Here is a 23,338-nt window from a genome sequence, read left to right as displayed (position 1 = left end):
ATTCATTTATATGGATTACTTTTAAAAGTCTTTATGAAATTTTGAATTAACTAAAATTTTGAAGTTTTAGTGGCATGGACTTTTTAATGGAAGGACATAAATCTCTCAGGTTTCATTTAAAATATATTCATTTGTGTTTATAAAAATAAATATGGCTTTATGGTATTGGAATGATGTGATGCTCAAAAATTAATGACAGTATTTTCTTTTTTAGGTGAACTTAAGATGCTAACATACTGAACATAAAATGTTTAAACTATCTTAAAGGTATGACTTAAAAATAGTTGTCCCTAAAAGGATTATTCACCCCAAAATACAAACTGCTTATTAAATTTGCTCACCCTCATGCCTCTCTACATCTGAGAGACTTACTGTCTTCACAAAACAGATATTTGAACACCATTAGACCCCAATAATTGTCATTGTATGGACAAAAAAACAAAAACAAAACAGTGATATTTCTAAAAATATATGCTTTTGTATATATTCATATAGGTTTGGAACATCATGAACATGAATAAATAATACAAAATTATGGTCTAATGGCATTGTTTTTATTTTAAAGGCTGGTACCAATATCTAGGACCAGGGTAACCAATGACCAACACTTACGAGATAATACAGTAAATAAATCCTACTTTTAAAGGTCACTAAGGTAAAGGTTATTCACTGGATTTACACAGTATCTGATACACATAATTTCAGATAAACCTTGATTTCCAACTCACGTAAACAGTTCAGGCCAAATGAAACCATTCTTGGCTCGTGTTGTCTTGACCCTCTGAGCATCTCTGGTTGTTGTTATGGGGGCTGCTTCTATAGACAGCAGTACAATACCACTGTATGCTGTACCACAGCACAGCATTTACAATAGCTGCATTGTCTTCTGCGCCAGGTAGTGACTCATATATGACCTAATGCTACGAGTGAAAATCCAGGGTTGTAAGATATAGAAAAGTGGTTATTGTTGTCTTAACTGCTGGAGTATAAGGGATAAAGGAACATAGTAAGGAGAGTGTGGTTGGCACCAAGGCTTATTTTTATATATGAGACAAGTGTTACATTCAGGTAACTCTTTCACAATACTTACAAATGCAAAGAGAGTTGAAGATATGGCATTGTATGCAACAAATACACAGTGTCAATAATGCAATGACTGGTACACTCGAATTTTCTGCTTATTCTCAATAAACCACTATTGATCGATATAGCATTAATTTATGTTGTTTTGATAGCACTAAAATGGCCAATAATGCAAGTAATAATAAAATAAGCTGTACTGCCTACATTATATACAGAAAACATATCTAAAGACCAATAATGTTTAATACTTATATTTGACGTCTGCGTCATGTTGTCTGCGCATGCGCGTGTCTCCCGGCAGTGAAACTCGCTTTTTCAGGTGAACAACAGCAAAACACACCCGAGCGTCCCGATAATAGAGATCAGAAATGGGCAAAGGTGGCGGAACGTTTGACAGACTTTTGGGTATGTGTTATATTTCTTGTTTTTAATGTTTATTTCGACTGACAGACAGATGTATCGCTAACACATAGATTAAGTGTGCTAATGCTAACGCTAGCACAGTTTGAACAGTCACGGTAACGTTAGCATTTAACGTCTATTGCCTTTATATTTCCCACCGGAGCTTCAGGACACCAGTGATATCAACTTAAACATGACATTGCGAACATCTTTCTCAGTAAAACCGTATGGTGTTGTATCTGTAGTTGACAAATCGATTATTTTACGTAAGCTAGTTAGCAGCACATCTGAGCTAAAGCTATCTTTCGGGCCTCTTTTCACAAGAGACATATAACGTCAACATAAGCAGCGTTAGTTTTTCTAGTGTGTCTTTAGTCGTTAACAAGTAACTGTTACGTTGGGTTTGTCTTTGCCAAATCTTGCTGTTAAGCAGGCAATTAATGAGACACAGGCTGTAAACATTGTCGTGGCACTTCATATGAATATTTATGTTTATAGTTGCTCACACCTTTAAGAAAAATGTCATTTGAAGATTGTGAAAGTATTCCCATTAGTCACGGGTGGTTCTTCCCGTTTGCTCATGTAATCGAGTGCTGCTGTATACTGAGAGAGGATGGATTGGCTCATTTGTATTAAGGTTTACCACATAACAGTAACTTCCTGTTAAACACACAGCTCCATTTCCAAGACTTCACAAAGTGGTTTTGTATATTATGTCAAATATTCATTATTTATTTATTATTATAATTTGTTAAATTATGTAACATTGAGAATATTGTGATAATGTTAACTTGAGTTGTTGGACATCAGAATTAATAAGGTTTCTCCACATTTTGTACATATTTTATGAATATTGTGTAAATGTGTATTGTAATATAGGTTGCTGTTTATTTATTGCTCTGTATTATATTGGTCCCTGTAATAGAGGATAAATAAATATGATTCTTCCTTGTGTTCATTTAGTGGATCCATGTCTTGATTATTTCAATTGATTGATTTTTATTAAATTTTTTTTGCCTCATGTTACTTTTTAAAGTAAAACATAAATATTAAGATATGAATTGTCAAATGCACAATGTATTTTGTTTTATTTACTTAATTTATCTAATTCACCCAGTCCTAAAGCAAACATTACTAAATGCTTAAATTATAGGGTAGACACTATATATATATATATATATATATATGAGTGTGAGAGAGATTTTTGGTATCATGTTGGTACCAGTGAAAAGATATACAGTGTCCTCTATAAGTATTGGAACAGTAAAGACAAAATTGCTCTGTTGGCTGTGGAGTCAAGGCATTTACAAATATGATTAAAAGATGAATATGAGACACAACTATAGAATGTCACATTTTATTATTGGGTGATTCAACACATACATGTTGGTCTCTGGACTACGATTAATTAAACGATTAATTTCCCGCCCAAAAAATCAACAATTTTACTTAATATTTAAATATTTTATTAAACCAAATGAAATCCAAATTTCTATGAAATCCTGTTTTAAAGCAAAAGTGAAGTGCAACACAGAGTACAAGAAGCAAGTGTCCATCTCAGAGTCCAAATCACTGAAATCAAAGTTCAGTATTATAGTGTGAGAATGACAACATATCCACATGTTCTAGTCTACTAATAATACAATTATAATCAAAAAACACCTTTTTTAAAGGAGTATTTACCATAATACAATCATAATAAAATAAAAAGTCTGATGAAATTGCGCGGGTTGCGTTCCCAGATGAACGTTATACTAAACACAAACTTACAACAACATGCAGAGATGAGTTTGAGACGCTCCACATGTTTCTGAGGAGCTACTGTGAACGGAGCCGCTGTGAGACACGTGCTTAACTACACGCACGTTACTAATTAAAGAGCATATACGGTGTGAACTGCATCGAATATAATTATTTAATTAAATCATAGCTTTTGTGAATTCACAATTATGCTTAATTATGATTTTCAAATGGGTTTATTATATCATGCAGCCTTGGAAAATAGTCTAAAAATGTGTTTTATGGATTCTCGTCCGTGAAATGCGCCACTTCCGCTATTTTGCCGGTTAGTCGACGTGAGCAAAATGAAGTCACGACGAATCACGACAGCCCTACTCTGGACTCTTGGTCTCATCCTTTGAACTACTTTCCCCAGCCTTTAATGCAGCCAATTCCAATTGTTGCTTGTTTTGGGGAGTTTCTGCCTTTACTCTCCTCTTCAGCTGGAGAAATTCATGCTCAATCAGATTTAAATCTGGAGATTGACTTGGGCAATCTAAGACTTTCCACTTCTTTGGCCTTATAAATTCCTCGACTGAACTGGCAGGGTGTTTTGGGTCATTGTCCTGATGCAATATGAAGCACTTCCCAATGAATCTGGTGGCATTTTCTTGAATATTGGTAGGCAAGATGGTTTTGTACCCTTCCAAATTCATTCTGCTACTGTCATCATACATTAAGTCATCAGTAAAGTTGAGAGGGCCTGTTTTTGTCTCATATTCATCTTTTAATCATATTTGTAAATGTCTTGACTCCACAACCAACAGAGCAATTTTGTCTTCACTGTTCCAACACTTTTGGAGGGCACTGTACATTTTACTATACTGTCAAACCTGAACATGTTTTTTTCCCCGCTACATTTTTGAAAGTTTTCAGGAAACAGACCTTTTAGAGCATAGATTCTCATAACACTTGATGATAAAAATGTGTTCTTCCAATCCTTCACAGATAAGGCTACCAGTCAGCTGCTGCTGGAGACAGACTGGGAGTCCATTCTGCAGATATGTGACCTCATTCGGCAAGGCGATACGCAGTAAGAGAAAACATTTACTAATTTGACTGCATGTCAGTCATGTGTTGTGATAAATATGGTCTTGACTTCCTTATATACTGTTTTGTTATTTCCCACCACCAGGGCAAAATATGCAGTTGGTGCCATCAAGAAAAAACTCAATGACAAAAATCCACATGTCGCGCTCTATGCTCTTGAGGTAAGTGTAGTTCATCTACATATATAGAGCACTTTAGACCAGGGGTTTTCAAGCAACAACAACAAAAAGTAAAAATAAACAGTAAAACAAATTTTTTTTTGATTATTTTATTATTAAAACAAAGACATAAATAATAAAAATTATAAAAACATAAACAAAAATAGATTAAAATTAATAAATAATACAAAATAGATTTAAATAAATAATCAAATATAATAATGATTAAATAATTAAATAGTACTGTAAATAACAGTACAGACTATGTATGACTAAAAAACTAAGTAAATATTCTATGTAATAGAAACACCAAAGCACACTATCAGCTCACACTGCACTTTTGTTGTCTGCGACTTGTTCTTTAAAGTCCTGGGGATTCTGACTGGCTGTCATTGTTTGTATCATTTAAAATAAAACTTCCATTTTATTCCAAAATTTGATTCCAATGGTATCGTTCCTCTGTGTTATTGGTATAGTTGTGGTGTGGACTTCCCTATTCTTACGTAATCATTATAGTTTTTGTCCTTGGTACAAAAGACTTTATCTCATGTACCTAATTATTTAATGTTGAGTTTAAAAAGTTTTTGCATAGTATAAAGTATGAAGTTTTTGTATTATGCCTCGATCAGTCAAGGGCATGTGTGCAAGTTAGCATTTGCTTGTCAACAGGTGCTGGAGTCAGTGGTGAAGAACTGTGGCCAGACGATTCATGATGAAGTGGCCAGTAAGCAGACAATGGAAGAGCTGAAGGAGCTGTTCAAGGTGATTCCTGCTAAACTTCACCTATAATCTGAGACTGTTGCTTTAAGGGTTGTCTTTGGCCCTGCCTTTATGATCTTTCCTAGTGAGTCAGACCCAGTGACTGTACTTCCTGATTGTGTCATCGTCATGTTTATTTGGCTAAGGGAAGTACAAAAACAGCACACTATTCTTGGATTTTGTTTGCTTTCTAAGACTTAAAAATCACGGAGAAGGTTTGAGGTGGGCAAAAAGAGACTAGAGATTTTTCTGTTCTTTCTCTCTTGCTCTCTTTATTTTACTAACCAGTTAGACAACTTCTTAGTTCTGACTTCACAGCTTAGATATTGTTTTTTTTAGTCGTCACTGACAGAATGTGACACTTTTGTGTTTAGAAACAACCCGAACCGAACGTGAAGACCAAGATCCTTTATCTGATCCAGGCCTGGGCCCATGCCTTCCGCAATGAGCCAAAGTACAAAGTCATCCAGGACACCTATCAGATCATGAAGGTGGAAGGTAAGGCTTTACAGATTTGTAAACATGAAATACATTACACAATTTAATAGCAAAAATACCTGATTCATTTTTAAATGTCAGTAAAAATAAGATGTCAAGCTGTGAAACTTTTAAAAGAAAAACAATTGCTTCTACTCGCTTAGGTCATGTCTTCCCAGAATTCAAGGAGAGTGATGCCATGTTTGCAGCTGAAAGGGTGAGAATAACTGTTGAGTAAATCAAGTATATTTTTTGCACTCTGAGATGTTTGGTTTGTCATAGGTTTGTCGTGTTTCTCTTCCAGGCTCCTGAATGGGTGGATGCTGAGGAGTGTCATAGATGCAGGGTTCAGTTTGGTGTTATGACTCGAAAGGTACATATTGCTTCTTTGACAATCTATCTATATCATGTTTATGAAGTACCAAATATAAGGCAATTTTCTGATGCATAACTTCTGGTGGCTCTTCGTTCAGCACCACTGCAGGGCATGTGGGCAGATTTTCTGTGGGAAGTGCTCTTCTAAGTACTCTGCCATTCCCAAATTTGGGATTGAGAAGGAGGTGCGTGTGTGTGAGCCCTGCTTCGAGCTTCTCAACAAGTGAGTATATGTAAAAAAGACAAATACCTACCATTGTACTTATTTTTTGTTCTTTGAGAAAGGATATTCAGCTTACAAGAGAATAGTTCATACAAAAATAAAATCTCTCCCATTATTTATTAACCCAAACCCATATGACTTTCTTCTTTGTACCACAAAAGGAAATTACATTTTAATTATTTTAAATTGTAATAATATTTCACATCTGACAATATTACTGTTTTGCTATATTGTTTTTTCGATCAACCTAATCAGTCCCTTCAGAAGTTTGCAACTCTGTGATCACAAAATATAATGCAAGATCAAGCAAAATCCTTGCAATTTTTCTATATTATTTCCCACAGGTTTTGGGCGTAGACACGTTGTGTGATGACATGAACTTGTTATTAATCCTTTAAAGACTGAAATTATTAAACAATAGTCAATTTTTTTAATTTTTTATTTTACATTTAGACAAAATTAAATAGAACTGAAAATAGTTTGCACATGTGATCTTGAGGTCAGAAAAGGAATAATGTTGTCTGTGGTATATTGTCATTGCAAAACAACAGCAACAAAAAGATCAAACATTGCTGCAAATTTTGAGAAAAGCCACTGCAAATTCTGTCATTTTATGATGCAAAAATCAGAAAAATAGTTCTGCAAAATCCTGGTGGGGTAAGAGACTTCTTTCAAAAACATTTGTTTTTCTTATGACTTAAATGTTAAATTGTAGTGTATTTAAATGCTGTTTGTCCCAAATCAGTCACTTATGACCCATCTCAGTTAGGTTGCCGGCAGCTGATGTGAGCATTAGACAGAAAGGCAGCTTTGTTTTGTCCCCCCCCCCCATCTTTTGTCAGCAGATTTATTTTTATCTGTGTAATATCTTCTTGAAGTTGTCCCTTGGGTTTCTCATGTTCATAAGCCTGCTGACCCCCAGAGATTTACCAGGATGCATGTGTCTCCTAACCCCTCCTCCTCACCAGCCACCCCTCCCTCTCTCCCCCTCCTAGGAAAGCTGAAGGGAAAGCCGCCAGCACTGGGCAGTCCGAGCTTCCCCCTGAGTACCTGACCAGCCCTCTGTCCCAGCAGTCTCAGGTAGTGCCCACCGAATCAGTAAGTAGTTACATTTCATAGAGGGCTCACTCTCATGGGCGTCACAATTATGAAGCATACCACCAAATTTATTGTACTGGACAATAAACCAATAGTTTATCATTCACGCACAAGTTTATTCGGACCCTGAATGCAAAGCAATTTTGAGGCTCATGAGTGAGAGCACATATTATTGTGTAGTTTGTGTGCTTACCATCAATCCCACTCCAATCAGTAATAAACGCTGTATGTAAAGGTGAAGTGTATCATTTCTGTGTCACTAGTAAAATAGAATTACTGAAAAAACAGCTGGCTGTTGTAGGAGTCATTCATTTCATTATAATATGATAAGAGTTTGAAGTCTCTTTGTTCATCAAGGCTGCATTGATTTGATTGAAAACACAGTAAAAAAAAAAACAGTAAAGTTTTTACAGTTTGAAACACCTGTTTTCTATTCTGATGTATTTTAAAATGTAATTTATTCCTGTGATGCAAAGCTGAATTTTTAGCATCATTACTCCAGTCTTCAATATCACATGATCTTTCAGAAATCATTCTAATATGCTGATTTGATGCTCATAAAGTTTTTCTTACTATTATAAATACAGCACTATTACTATTAGTAATACGTCTTACTATTCTTACTATTTTTTTGATATATATATATATATATTAGGGCCGGGACTTTAACGCGTTAATTTAGATTAATTAATTACACAAAAATAACGCGTAAAATTTTTTTTACGCATTTTAATCGCACTTATTTTTGCACCGCGGAACGTTTCTCACTGGATGAGTTTCGGCGGACCGATTATACTGGAGCACCAACTAGCGTTCTGTTTCTCAATTCCAAGAACGCAAAGAACGGACTTGCGTTCTCGTGGAGACCGGTCTTGCCAAGCTTGCTTGGAAGAACGAACTCGGAAGGACGCGAGAACACAGAACGCACACTTATGAGAATTGAGATGTACTGGATTCCTGCTTAACTGACTGCATAGTCTCAGCATAAGAAACGGCCAATGAACAATAAATATTACAAAATGTCATAACTTATTAAAACATTTCATACTATTATAGATATTACTTTCATATAATTGTATTGTTTTATTTTACAGCGTTATATGTTTTACTGTTAAGATTCATTTTAATATGCCAATAAAAATGCAGACTTTCTCCGGGTCTTATAACTTTATTAAAATTAACCAAAACAAAACGATAAATGTTTATTTTCAACTTGAAGAGCCGTATTTGTGAGAGCGACTTTAAAGCTTACAGGCTTCCGTACACCGGCCACCCACAGCGTTTTCTGGGATTTCTAACGGCTCGATTCTCTCAAGTCTGCACTCGATGCATCCTCAGTTTCAAGAACATATCCGGGCACTTTCATGCATCCTCTGTACTTGCGTTCTTGAGAATTGGAACTGAACTTCGCCGGTTAATGATGACGTAGAACGAGAACACAAGGACGCAAGATCGCTGAAGAACGCATATTGAGAAACAGCCAAAAACAAACCACAGTGAACATGGACAAAGAAGCTGATGAGACCGCTTTGGTTGGCCCTGTGGATGGGAAATTTAAAAATCCATATAAAAAAACTTACTTCTCACTGTTCTCAGGTCAAATATTTATATGCGATTAAAATGCGATTAATTTCGATTAATTAATTACAAAGCCTCTAATTAATTAGATTAATTTTTTTAATCGAGTCCCGGCCCTATATATATATATATATATATATATATATATATATATATATATATATATATATATATATATATATATATATATATATATATATATATATATATATATATATATATATATATATATATATATATAATTTTTTTTTTTTGAATAAAAATAAAATGTCTTTACTGTCATATTTGATTCAAATTATTGCATCCTTCCTGAACAAAATGTTACTTCTTTAAAGAAAATATCTTACTCCAAACTTTTAAACAGTAGTGCATATTCATAACAATTAATCAGATTCACACCAATGGTAGAGACAAAGTTATGTCAGGAAAACAGACAAATTGCAGTTTCATTTAGTGCTGTTAATAGTGTAGAAATTACGCTCTTCACCTTTAGTATAGATGCACAAAATTTCAGTGGTCATATCAGTATCAGTGTTGGTGTGTTTTAATTTATTTATTTTGTTTTGTCTGAATCATTGGAAGCCAATGATTTGACCCCTTACTAATTATTCATTATTAATTATTAATCTATAAAATCCAATATTAGTCAATATTGTTTTTAACAAACATAACACAAAAATAATTGTGTTGACTAAAATTTCTATATTTGTACAGTGGTAATATTTAAATTAAAACAAAATTGAATCAAAATGTGTACAGCTCCCTCTCCTCATCTTCCTGTTGTTTTCTTCTTGACCTCCTCTTGCTGCTCTGCTCCACAGATGCCTCCTAAGAGAGATGAGGCTGCGCTGCAGGAGGAAGAGGAGCTGCAGCTGGCCATCGCACTGTCTCAGAGTGAGGCAGAGGAGAAGGAGAGGATGGTACGATGTCTAACATCTGTAACCCAGTCGTTCTGTCAGCATAAATAAGGGGTTGCATAATGATTGTGTTTGTTTACAGAGACAGAAGAACACTTACTCTGTGTACCCCAAAGTCGATCCCCCCCCTGTGACTTCCTCTGCCCCTCCTGTCAGCACTCTCTACTCCTCTCCCGTGGTAAGATGCGTTCATTTAAGTTATTAATTGAAATGCCTTGTCTAAATTTATCTTTAGTGGTTAAATTATTTCTCTTTCTTTTTACCTTTCAGAACTCATCAGCTCCATCGGCTGAAGACGTGGATCCAGAGGTGAAAAACCAAAAAAAAATCTTCCAGGAATAGTTCCTTCAAAAATAGTTTATTTAATTTAGATTTTGTATTAGTACAGTAAATATGTCAATAAACCAATGTAATTATGTACACTGCTGTTAAAAACATTTTAAAATGTAAGTTTTTTTTTTTTTTTTTAATGCTTTTGAAAATCTCTTATGCTCACCAAGGGTGCACTTATTTGATTGAAAATACTGCAATAATAAAAACAGCAATAATATGAAATACTATTACAATTTAAAATGACTGTTTCTGTTTGAATGTTTTAAATGTAATTTATTCCTGTGATGTAAATTTTCAGCATCATTACATGGCAGATTTTAAATTTAAAATTTAATTTAATTTTTTTTTATTTTTATAAAAATTATTGATGTTGTTACCCAATTATATATTGTGTATTATCAATTGTGTTGCTCAATATTTTTTGCAGAAACTGTGACCCAATTTGTCAGGATTCTTTCATAATTAAGAGAGATCAAAAGCAGCATTTATTTGAAAATAGAAAACTTTTGTAACAATATGTCTTTACTGTCACTTTTGAATAAGCATTTAAGCATTTTTTCATTTGAAAAAAGACAATGATTTTTATCAGGACAAACCTTTTAGTGTTATTAAAAATAAAAAAATGGACCCAGAATCTTTTTTTATTAATTTTTAATTAATTTACCGATTTTTAATCATAAGATTTTTAAGAATGCTTAATCTGGATCTGCCATGTAATAGCATATCATAAGCAGTCATAAAAAAAAGACCCTAAACTTTTGAATGGTGGTATATGAAAAACCCAATCAGTGTATTTAAATAATATTTTCAATATTTTCAGCTGGCCCGTTACCTAAACAGAACGTACTGGGAGAAGAAACAGGAAGAGGTTCGCAAGAGTCCCACCCCCTCTGCTCCTGCTCCAGTTTCACTGGCTGAGCCCGTGCCAATCAGCCAACCAGTGGAAAGCCACGCTCCGGTCCAACCCATCAACATAGTGGAGGTACCTGGACCACTGGAATTTAACTAGAAAATTGTTTTATCATGATCTGCACTGAATATCTTGCATCTTTCTCTTCAGCAGCAGTATCAGAATGGAGAATCTGAGGAGAACCATGAACAGTTCCTGAAGGCCTTGCAGAACGCCGTCACTACTTTCCTTAACCGCATGAAGAGCAACCACATGCGTGGCCGCAGCATCACCAACGATAGCGCTGTGCTCTCTCTATTCCAGTCCATCAACAACATGCACCCACAGTTGCTGGAAATACTCAATCAGCTGGATGAAAAGAGACGTGAGTCACGTGTGCATGTTTGTGACTCAAGCCCGTGTCCACCTGGTATCAGCATTGACACACAGTGCTAAATATAGGTGTAACTGGGGTCCAAAACACGTGATCTGATCTAGGGCTGCAACAACTGTTCAATAAAACCATTAATTGTTGCGAATGAAAAGAATCAAAACATAATTTCATTATCTGTTAGTGAGGTCTTTCCTGTGTGCATAGAAAACCTCCTTTGATTCATTAATGCCAAATAGTGAAAAACAGCACATTTGATTTTTGCTATTAAATGCTTAGAATTCAACTTACATTTTGCAAAACAATCATTTGGATCAAAACAGTACACGCTACAAAAGGTTTTAAATTGGAGGTCGGCCGATTTTGGGCATTTTTAAAATCAATCGGCATTGGTCCATTGTGCTGCAAATTAGGCTAATTTATAGGCAGGCGCATCTGCGGGCAGCTAAGCATTGTTGTGGAAAGCTGTACCGGCGAACCTCTTTCCCTCAGAGGCTGCGTGTGAGATGGAGCAGCTCACACTCTGCAGCCGCAGCTTCTTCACACACACAGCTTCAGCTAACGATGGCCGGGCAAAACAGACCGTTTCGAAAGCGTAATTACGTTTTATCGTACTGGAATTGATGCTGACTGTGCTTATATTCATAATTGCGAGTAATTTGCATGTGAAAGTAAAAACAATTCAGACGAAACTTCCGGGCTGGCTAAAACGTGCATGCTATCTTTCCTCATTGAATGTGTCTGTGTGTCTTGACAATAGCCTCCATGATGTCATCGCTCGTGGCCAGTGCACTCTTAAGCAGTTATGAGTAATATTACACAGTTATGTGTAATATGTGTGAACTCTTTTATTTTTATCATCACTTAGATTATGGCCATTTGACTTATAGCAGTGTCCAGTGTTTCCCATACATTGAGTTATTTGTGGCAGCTCGTCACAATATCAAAACTGACCGCCACAAGTAGATGCAGTGCAGGTGTTTTTACATGAATGTATCTTTGAATGTATCATGAATGTCTTCAGAAAAGCTTCAATGTTATTTTCATTTCATCTTTCCTGTAATGTCTTATAAAGTAGTGTTTGTGAGCACAGCACTTATTTGATAAGTCGTTACTAGGGAAAACGCTATATATCTCCCGCTCCAACAGCACCTCCTGCTGGAAGAGAATGAATTTACATTTGCAAGTCTGTTGGAAACTGGTGTCTGTCAGCAAACATAAACAAAAAGCATACTTCAGAACTGTTTTGAGAAGGTGCTTAAGTTTTGAGCTATGTATTATTACTATGAATTAGGCTATTACTACTACTACTATCTTGTACCTTGCAGTAAACATTTACACAAACTCTTTTATGAGATGAAGGGGGGAAAAAAAAAAATCGGCCAAACATATAGGTAGGGATGCATGATATTATCGGACTGATATCGGAATCGGCCGATAATGGCTTTAAATATAAATATCGGCATCGGCCTAATATGAAAAATTATGCCGATATGTCTTGCCGATAAGAGGAATATGTTAACTCACATGTGCTTAAGGTGTGCTAGCGATTAGATCACGTCAGCAGTGTGGCTCATTCTTGAAGCAAAGTTTTGTCTGAATGACGATTAGGTTGACTCTTGGATCTCTGCTTTTAATCTGTGAAAGCATATACAGAATGACACATTCGGTGTGTGATAGACTAGAGTAAACAGTAATAGCATGTGCAATTGCAGCAGTGACAGCCTCCCCCGTGTCCTAATGCCCGTTTTAATCTGTAGGAGGTTTTGTTTGCTTCCAAACAAAAGGAAATATCGGTATTGGCCAAAATGAGTAAAAGATATTGGCATATCAGATATCGGCAAAATCCAATATCGTGCATCTCTACATATCGACCAAAAAAATCAGCATCATATATTGACCATCGGCTGCCCTGATTTCTCAATATCGGCATCGGCCACAGAAAAACCCATATCGGTTGACCTCTATTTTAAATGAACCTATTTTAAATTAATTAATTGTTCAATTTTTAGTACATGATACATAATGTACTAATGTTAAATTGTACCATTTTTATAATATTTTTATTATAACTGAAGTAATTAGAAGTAAATGTAAAATGAATAGATTTTTATCAAAATAAATTAGATGGGTTTTTATTTCCCACTAAATTGAAATATAGTAATATTATTTTTATTATATAATTATGGTAATTATTAGAAAAATCATTTGAAAATTAATTACTTTCAGTTTCAGGATTTATTTTGATTTCCCACTATTTAATTTAAAGACTGCTTAACATATTTACTAAAATAAATAGAAATCAATAATTTGAAAATGAATCAGTTTAAATGTAGATATCAAAATAAATTAAACTATGTATCTTGATTTTAATTTAAACTTTCTTAATAGAAACTGCTTCCTTCAAGATGTTAGCTTGATCTCTTTGTTAGAAATTTCCAGTGTAGATAGCTACTCTTTCCAAATGACACAAAATGTACAAATATATTGAAGCTGGTTGGGTTGCTGTTTCAAAGTATCGTCTCTAACACCTCTGAATTACAAGGTGCCTTGTGATAGTGAATGTTGTCTCCTCTCTCAGTGTACTATGAGGGTCTTCAGGACAAACTGGCGCAGGTGCGTGACGCACGGGCAGCACTGAACGCTCTGAGAGAGGAGCACAGGGAGAAACTGAGACGGGCTGCCGAGGAGGCAGACAGACAGAGACAAATCCAGCTCGCCCAGAAACTGGAGATCATGAGGCAGAAGAAACAGGCAAGTTGCTTTTCTTTTGAGCCTGTGAATCATGTGATGAGGGAAAGCTGACTGTGATTGGTTACTGCAGGAGTACCTGGAGATGCAAAGACAGCTTGCAATCCAACGTCTGCAGGAGCAGGAGAAGGAGAGACAGATGCGTCTGGAGCAGCAGAAACACACCGTTCAGATGAGAGCACAGATGCCTGCGTTCTCTCTGCCTTACGCACAGGTGTGCACTCCTACATACACACATTTGACACATTCAGCGTGTAGATCAGGGAATCAGTCATGATAAATATTACACACATTATGCATTTGTTATTTATGTTATCTTTATAAAGAGGTAAAAGTTCGTGTTTTCTGAGATTTGTAAGTTAATTGTTGGGCTGGACGATATTAATTATTATTTTTTTCTCTGTTTTTGATTATATGATAAAATCACTAAACTAAAAGTGATATTACAGGAAAATAAAAGCGCAGACTGAATATTATCTGCTACAAAGCAGGATGAACACGCACATTCATCTAAACATAGTAAATGTATAAAATCTATACTCCAGTATAACAGTCTCTATACCATAGGTCGGCAATTAGCGGCCCCCGGGCCACATGTGGCCCGCAAGCAAAAACATCTGGCCCGTGAGATTGTTTGAACTAGAGAATGAAAAAAAAAAAAGATACTTTTTTAAAAATCGGACTGACAGTCTCAAAAAAGCTCTTTATTTGGAAACCTCATTTTTCAGAACAGAAACATTTCAATCGATCTAAACTCTTATTTGTTATATCTGGATACGAGGGTGAATAAGCGCATCAGCGAGGTTCAGAGTGAACGCTCAACATGCAAAAACAAATGACGTCAGCGGACAGCGTCTGGTGCTGAAATTCCAATAGTCTCTAAAACACAAGTTGTCACTCAAACAACGGACATAGGCGTCATATTATTGTGAAAATTAAAACACTTCTTTCAAACAGGCCAGACATCAAACATAGGTATACGTAGGAACAGAAATGTGAGTAGCACGAGTTTCAAACAGCGTGCGTGTTATTTAGGCCTTTATATGACTGTGATGGCACAACAAATATAAACCAATAATAATGCATTGCACTGTCGGAAGCAAATCGGAGAAAATCAGAGCTAAAAGGCTGAATCTACTCGACCATGGGCTGCCGGGCTCGGCCCCTGAAACGACAGAGCAGACGTGCTTACACCCTGCACCGCATCAGACAGCGCTTCTATGCGGCGGGCAGCTGACCTGGCAGAGAGCGACATCTGTTTCACTGACTCGATCACACCATCCATCGACTTGTTGGCATCAAGTTCCTCCAAAACTGTCACCATCATCTCCTTGAAGACGTCTGCGTCAGTGAATGGCTTGTTGTGCTTTGCGAGCACCCAGGACGCTTTTAGAGATGCGCTAGTTACCTTCTGTTGGGATGTGAGACCTCGCACCAAGATCCTGTTGCTGTGTGCATAAGCACCTTTCAGGGCTTCGATCTTGCGCTTTCGTGCCTCTGTCTTCTGAGGGAACGCAACCTTGAAGTTAGCATGCTTCGTTTCGTGGTGCCGTCTAATATTGTATTTTTTGCATACCGAGACAACTTCGTTACAGATCAGGCAGGTGGGCTTTGCATTAATAAAACTGGACAGGATGAATGCATAGTTCTCTGTCCATTCATCATGAAAGATCCTGTTTTCACTGCTAACTTTTCTCTTTAGATTTTTTGATAGTGCCATTTTTTTGCAGTTAACAGCAACACGTGGAAATGTGTGTGTGGGTGGTTGTTGTTGTTGTTTTTAACAAATGTGCAGATAATTAATAGCGCCCCCAATGCCCAGTCAGCAAATTTAACCTACATCAGCCAGCTTGAATGTCTCAGTACGTCTGTTCTGTCATTTCACGAGCGCCTACCATTTTCATCCTCCCCTATTAATTCAATAAATTAGCCATTGTTTTGGTTGTGGCCCGCCATGTAATGGCTTGGAAAAAATCTGGCCCGAGGCCAAAGTTAATTGCCGACCCCTGCTCTATACAGTGACTGCTTTCTGTGTCACATGCAGAATTGAACTTCAAACGACAAATATTTTAGTCAGAATCATCATTCTATTGCGGCTTCAGTCTGATGTCAGAATGATCCTTTATGGAAATGGAAGTAATCACATAACTCCCTAATATTTTAAAATGTAAAGACATGATTAATCTAGAATCAGATGGGTTGTTAATTATTTTCATTATTGATTGTTATTGATTTTATCAATTTGTTGTTGCAGCCCTATTTGTAATGTGCTGTTTGGTGCTTGTAGATGCAGTCACTGCCTCCTAATGTGGCAGGAGGGGTGATGTATCCCCCCACTGGCCCTCCCAGCTATCCTGGCACGTTCAGTCCTGCTGGCTCAGTGGAGGGTTCGCCCATGCATGGAGTCTACATGAACCAGCCCGGACAGACAGCTGCCGGTGGCCCGTACCAGGCCATGCCTGTGTCAGCTACAGGTCAACCAATCATCTTCTGTCTTTATCTCTCTGTTTAAAAATCTGTTTAATTGATAAACAACATCAGCTTCAAGTGTGCCACTTTTTTATTTAATAGATTGTCTGCTCACTTTCTTTTAGATCCCAACATGGTGAACGCTTACATGTATCAGACTGCTGGCACCACTGGGCAGCCAGCCGCCCCTGGACAAGCCCCTCCCACAACCACCCCTGCCTACACTAACTACCAGCCCACACCTACACAGGGATACCAGGTAATGTTTCTTCACATTAACCTAAAATATTCATATTATTTTACTGCTTTACAAGTACTGCAGCCTGTTTTTGCCACTAAATAAAAAAGAAAAAAGTTAATTGTGACTTTTTATCACGCAATTGATTTATTTTTATTTTTTTTCTTGGAATTGCAAATTACATCTCGGAATTCTCACTTTTTTCTCAGAATTGTGATATAAACTTAATTGCATGTTTATATCTTAATTCTGACTTTTTTTTACTTGCAATTCTGACTTTTCTGAGGAAAGAAAATGCTATTTTCTTACAATTGTGTCTGTATCTCACAATTCAAGCAACTGTGAGTTATAAAGTCAGAATTGCAATATAAACTTACAATTCTGATACATCGCAGTTAAAAAGTCATAATTATCTTCTTTTTTTTAATAGAGTAGCAAAAACAGAGTTATTTCCATATTATTATTCCACAGTTATTTCCGTCAGGAAGAGCAAGTCTACTTAATGAGTTATACAGTTAATTTGAAAGTTTTGGCATGAATGCTTACATGCTCTTTTTGTAGAACGTGGTCTCTCAAGCTCAGAGTTTGCCCCCGATGTCCCAGGCTGCCCCCACCAATGGTATTGCCTACATGGGCTACCAGCCATACAGCATGCAGGTACATTTACTGTATTTATAATATTTATATTTTACTGTATCAGATCGCAGGTTGTGTCTTGCATTACAATCTGTATGTCTCAGATCTGATGTTCTTCCCTACTTACAAAAACCATATTGAATGGAAAGTTTGGAGGCTGTCGCTGATTGCTGTTAACTTTTGCAGAATATGATGACCGCTCTTCCAGGACAAGACCCCAACATGCCTCCCCAACAGCCCTACATGCCTGGGCAGCAGCCTATGTACCAGCAGGTCAGCAGGTCATTTTTATGTAGAAACATGTTATTTGTGTGGAATAGCTTTCAGTTCTCTATTTCAACAGTATGCCTGAGTCCCAATGTGCATACTATCCATCCTAAATTCTATGTGATATTAGTGATTTTCAATACTATCTAGGGCAGAGTATGGATAGTATGCACATTGGGATGCAGAGTATATGTATTTTTTTTGAGAAGTACACACCTCAGACATTTTATACTGTATGGTCAAATTTACTGAAATATGAAGTATACAGTGGAGCACACTAGACAGAATATTATATCGCAAAATGCAGTGTGCTCGACCTCCAATTTCATTCGTGAAAATTCAACCTGAAGTAATTACACGTTTTTTGACTTTAGTATTTGATTGAAAAGTTGACATTTTTGTACAAAGTTTGATATGAAACATGGCTAATTATTTCCAAGATGATAACTTTAAAACATTAAGCAGCACAACTGTTTCCAACATCGAAAATAAATCAGCATACAGGAATAATTTCTTAAAGATCTTGTGACACTATTAATGGCTGGCAAAAATTCAGCTTTGCCACAACAGGAAAAGTTATTTAGTATATTATATTAAATAAGTATATTAAAATAGAAAACTACTGTTTCTATATTAAAAAGAAAATTACTGTTTTTACTGTGTTTTTGATCAAATAAATGCAGCTTTGATGAGCATAAGAGACTTCTTTAAAAAACATAAATCCTTTTTGAATTTTTTTTATAAATCTCTACTGGTAAATGAATGGGAAACTACTTTTAGATTCAATGCCTCTGACAAAGTGTGCTGGCACTGTAGCACTTTATTAATCTGCATATTGTTATTTGCTCATGTTTTTAAACAGATGGCTCCCCCCGGCGGTCCACAGCAGCAATCACAACATCAGCCGGCGCAGGCTCCTCCGGGCAGTGTAGAGGCTCAGCTCATTTCATTTGACTGATCATAGCTCATCATATGCCTTTACCCACCAGGTCCAGCACACTACATTCATCCCTTCCTTACCCTGCTGTTTCTGGGTTAATCACCCTGCACCTGCTCTCGCTTCACTATGCTCCACAGATACTGAAGGTGTACAAATATTGTAAAAGCATTTGGCTGTCTGAGTTCACCTCCTCTCTCTGTCTCTTTAAATGAAGGAGGAGAGGCTACAGATGGAGCTGGTGGGGAACCTTTGTCTCTCAACTGGATGAATCTCACAAAACTCAATGTCTAGATCATATTTTACCCCTAAACAAAAAAATATATTTTTTTGCGCTTAAAAAAAGAAACATATTTTAGATAATTGCATATTTTTTTTGTATTGTGACATCAGTTATGACATTTAAATGTTTCCTTTCTCCATTCTCATTATTGTAAAGCAGAAAATTGGTATTTCATTTAAACTGTAAAGTAGATTGTTGAACTGACTTTATCTGTCCATTGTACTTATACTGATGTCATGATTTATTTATTTTCAATTTATTTCAAATTCGAAGTTGACAGTGTAGTCATTGTGAGAAGTTTCACCATAATGACTTTTTATCTCAGAATTATGATTTTAGTATCTCATACAAAGTAAAAAATGAGATACTAAGTCATTATGACAAAGTTCTACTGTCATAATTGTTTTGTCAATCTCAATTACGACTTTGTATCTCATAATTTAGTTGTTTTAAAAGTTGAAATTACACTAAGTCATAGTTCTGACAGTCAATTATGAGATACTAAGTCATATTTGAGATAAAAAGTCAAAATTATGACAAACTAATCTACTTTAAGTAATATAATTGATCATTTTGACTTTATCTCATAATCTTGATGTTTTATCAAAGAAGTTTCATTAAAGCTTAGGTGGCAGAAATTAGATTCCATTAAAAATATGAATTAGACGTTGTGAGATTCATCCTACCTCTAACTTTCATCTCTAGATTTTCACAAATGTAGTTTTTCCTTATAAAACTAAGCCGATGCTAAATTAGTCATTCATACCATAGAGAAACAAACACAATATGATTCAAAAAGACATAACCATCCTTTGACTAATATTTTTCTAAGATGTGTTTGCATGAGTGAATATGAATATGTGAATGTTTTTTTTTTCGGTTAAGAGGCTTGCTGACTTTAGCAGAGGTCACTGAGGCGTCATAACAGTTTTCAGCTCCCGATTGGCTCTAATATGCTGTAAGATCATGTGACATTCCAGTGCTGGTTTTCATGTATGCGATTCTAGAGATGCTTCAGAAGCTCTGCGTTTAGGATCAGTGTTGTGGAATCCTCGCTAATGATTTATGCGGTAGATGGCGCAAACATTGGCTTTTGTCGTATAAATTAACAGCCAATGAGATGTCAACTTTACTGCCATTTGCATATCACCAATCTATTCGAAATAAATGGGCTGGTGTTTCCAGATACTGCATGTAAGTTTGCCAGGCGTCACATCTGTTTGTCTTTGCTCTTTGTGGACCTTCACAGAGTGGCATAGCCAGGGGTTCAGGCCTGACTGTGCAGAACTAGACCAATCACAAAGCTGCGGTTTCATTACCAGTTAATTACAGTGCAAAACTGAGTACTGGATCAATGGCGAACAAAGGAAATCTGTTTAGACAGCGGTTGTAAAAACTGTTGACAGCCTATGGATGGTTTTGATGGATGACGTGAACGCTGCATGTTTGACACACACACACACACACACAGACACACACAGAGAGATAAAACCGCTGATATCTGTAACCCCTTTAATATCATCTTTATTCCATACTGATCTGAAGTAATTTTAAGATCATATTTAATTAATATCTTGTTCTTTTACTGGTTATACATTAGTGGAAATGTTTCTTTTCTTGTCTCTGAAAGTATGTGCACAATAAAACAATGTCAATCTGTTCATTTGTGTGTTTGAAGTGCAGACAGAATGAGAAACTGACTAAAAGAAAGTTACATTTTGTGAATATTTTCCATGATCTCTGAATGGACAGATTTCCTACAGTTTTCTGAAGACAAGGCATTTGTTATTCTCAGGCATCTCGATCTGTTGAGTAACACCAGACAGAGGTTATCTATATCAAACTGGTTAAGAATGTCCTGTCACATTTCATCTCTAAATCATAAGATGTAAGACATGAGGAATTATATTTTGCTAAAAGAAAATGAGGCCTTTATATAAGACCATTAAGATTTAGTGCTTTGTGACTTTGATAATTTAGCAATTCAAATCTCCAAATCCTCATTACTGTTACACAAAAACTTGGATTGCAGTGTGAATTCAGCGAATTAATGCAGTGTGAATTAAAATTTGTTTTAAATTTGCATGTTACGATTGTAATATATTCTAATTTAAATAATAAAGATAAAAGGGAGAATGAGAAATCCCAAAAACACCTTATGGTAATTGAAATGATGGGACAAAATATACTTTATTGTTGTATGACGTTATGATGCTAGAAATCAAAATGGTTCTAAATTAGGTTTAATGTTTCTTTTGATTTTAGGGTGAAATGTGATCTGGACTGGACATTTATTGTCAGATTTACCCAAATATTTCTAATTCCTAATTTAAGTAATTAATTGCCCCTCACCATTCGTTCCATTCTCATTCTGTTACTGAACGCCAGTTGTCTGAGCACATCGATGTCTGGAAGATCCCAATCTGGATTCCTATTGACAGTTGGTATAAAACAGGGCAAGACACACAGTCGGTTTGTAAGCTGAAAAATGTGTCAACATATCTTTATACAATAATAAACACCAATATATTGAATCTTAAAATATAAAGAACTGTGAGTTTGAAAACCCACATCTGGCGTAATGTCTGGTCCAGTTGTTCATTGCAGATCGGTGTGATTGTTCCATTGATAGTGTACGGCTGAGACACATTTCATTACATAAGGTTATGATGTTTATAGCAAGATGTGTTTCCGACTATGTTATCTAAAACATCATAAGAAAATGATACAATACTCAAACTCGCTCCGTAAGTCATTAAAAGACCGTTCTGTTTCAGCATCTGCCCAGATCCTTTGAACACACCCTGTGAATACAAGACTACATTAATGCACTTTTGAACTGTAAACATACAATAGTTCAAATTTGAAAAGTTTTTGAAAGAAATGAACACTTTTATTCGTCATTTGTTTTTATTCATAAATGCTGTTCTTCTGAGCTTTATTCATTAATGAATCCTGAAAGAAAACAATCAGTTTCCACAAAAATATGAAGCAGCACAACTGTTTTCAACATTGATAATAATAAGAAATGTTTCTTGAGCAGCAAAGCAGCGTATTAGAGTGATTTCTGAAGGATCATGTGACATTTAAGACTGGAGTAATGATGCTGAAAATACAAATTTGCATCACAGGAATAAATTAATTTTTAAGATATATTTATAAAATAATTCAAATTAATTTGATCAAATAAATGCAGCTTTGGTGAGCATAAAATACATTTCTTTCAAAAGCATTAACAAATCTTACCGACAAACATTTAGTTTACTATAGTTTCTTGTTTTTCATAGCCCAAGTCTGCTATATACAAAAACATAACTTTAAAATACAAAAAAGTCATAAATCAATATTACGTATATTGGCGTCGTACTTCTGCAGTTCTGAAGGGGCTGTACTGAAGCAGGTTGATTGCTATAATAATGTCACAAGAGCTCTGTGGAAGTCCTGCCCATTTCTCCCAGGGTTGACTGACATCCAGATACACAGGCTCCAGCACTGTTTTTGGCTTAGTGGCCCCTATATAAGCTCTGATACTGCAGCAGAGACGCCACATTACAAACCCTAACAATTCTGTGATATATGCCTCATAATGTCATTTGTAATTACACAGTAACAAAGAAAACAACCTGTGTACTGTACCTGTTTTGTGCTTCCTCCTTGACGTCTGATTGCTACCATGTGACAAAGGGCATTTCCTGAGCGAAGTGCACCACATGCTGCCCTGTGCCTGATCCCAACTCAAGTCCGAACAGCTCACGGTGAGACTGATCCTCCAGTAGCTCCCAGAGCACCGACAGCAAACCGTCCTGACTGCGCTCAGCTGCAGGAGAGAGCAGCATGACCTGCAGAAGAAAGGAACATTTAGTGGACTCTTGCTAAATGTTGAACATATTTATTTTTATATGCCATGTTCCTGATACTTATGCTGCGCTGTTGTTGCTCAGTGAAGGCTGAAGAACCAGCAGATGGATCAGGAGATTACCTGGATAAGAGGCTTCTGTCTGCTCCTCCCCTTCAAGTTCTGCACAAGCAGAGAACTCAATATAACTTTATTAAAGAACCAAAGAGAGCAAGCAAATTACCTTTATCTTGGACATTTTGTGAAGTAGGGTGATATTTTATTTTATACAGCACTCTGAAATTTCTGATTCATTTGGCCATCAGTATAACACATAAAACACATTTTGAGCAATAGCCACACAAGTGAACTAAACTGTATAAGAAAATCTGAAAATAAGGGTTTTTTCT

At 36.1% G+C, this 23,338-nt stretch overlaps 1 protein-coding gene and 1 pseudogene across 7 annotated transcripts; one reads left to right on the top strand and one right to left on the bottom strand.

Annotated features, from left to right (window-relative positions):
* Positions 1–1,353: 1,353 nt before the first annotated feature.
* On the top strand, positions 1,354–20,815 carry LOC306862077 (hepatocyte growth factor-regulated tyrosine kinase substrate-like). 6 transcript variants are annotated; one of them, XM_079404685.1, is made up of 21 exons: positions 1,354–1,488; positions 4,213–4,297; positions 4,400–4,475; positions 5,142–5,234; positions 5,606–5,729; positions 5,873–5,925; positions 6,013–6,081; positions 6,182–6,306; positions 7,275–7,404; positions 9,804–9,902; positions 9,982–10,077; positions 10,170–10,208; positions 11,053–11,214; positions 11,293–11,506; positions 14,094–14,266; positions 14,337–14,477; positions 16,551–16,737; positions 16,858–16,991; positions 17,532–17,627; positions 17,793–17,879; positions 18,736–20,755. In XM_079404685.1, the coding sequence occupies exons 1-21, from the start codon at positions 1,452–1,454 to the stop codon at positions 18,829–18,831; spliced, it is 2,316 nt and encodes a 771-aa protein (XP_079260811.1). In that variant the 5' UTR covers positions 1,354–1,451; the 3' UTR covers positions 18,832–20,755. The 6 variants fall into 6 exon arrangements, with proteins under 6 accessions (XP_079260811.1, XP_079260814.1, XP_079260816.1 ...); XM_079404688.1 differs by having other exon boundaries at positions 1,361–1,488; positions 7,302–7,404; positions 18,736–20,815; XM_079404690.1 differs by having other exon boundaries at positions 1,361–1,488; positions 7,302–7,386.
* Positions 20,595–22,929, bottom strand: LOC306862118 (methyltransferase-like 26 B; annotated as a pseudogene). Its single transcript has 6 exons — positions 22,730–22,929; positions 22,461–22,623; positions 21,838–21,897; positions 21,665–21,732; positions 21,446–21,524; positions 20,595–20,898 (listed from the first exon to the last, which is right to left on the bottom strand). The product of its transcript is annotated as a methyltransferase-like 26 B (transcript).
* Positions 22,930–23,338: the final 409 nt, after the last annotated feature.

This window comes from Barbus barbus (assembly GCF_936440315.1).
Source record: "Barbus barbus genome assembly, chromosome: 4".
Classification (NCBI taxonomy): domain Eukaryota; kingdom Metazoa; phylum Chordata; class Actinopteri; order Cypriniformes; family Cyprinidae; genus Barbus; species Barbus barbus.
Note: the sequence above shows the minus strand (reverse complement) of the source record. Positions and strands in the feature narration are given on the sequence as shown.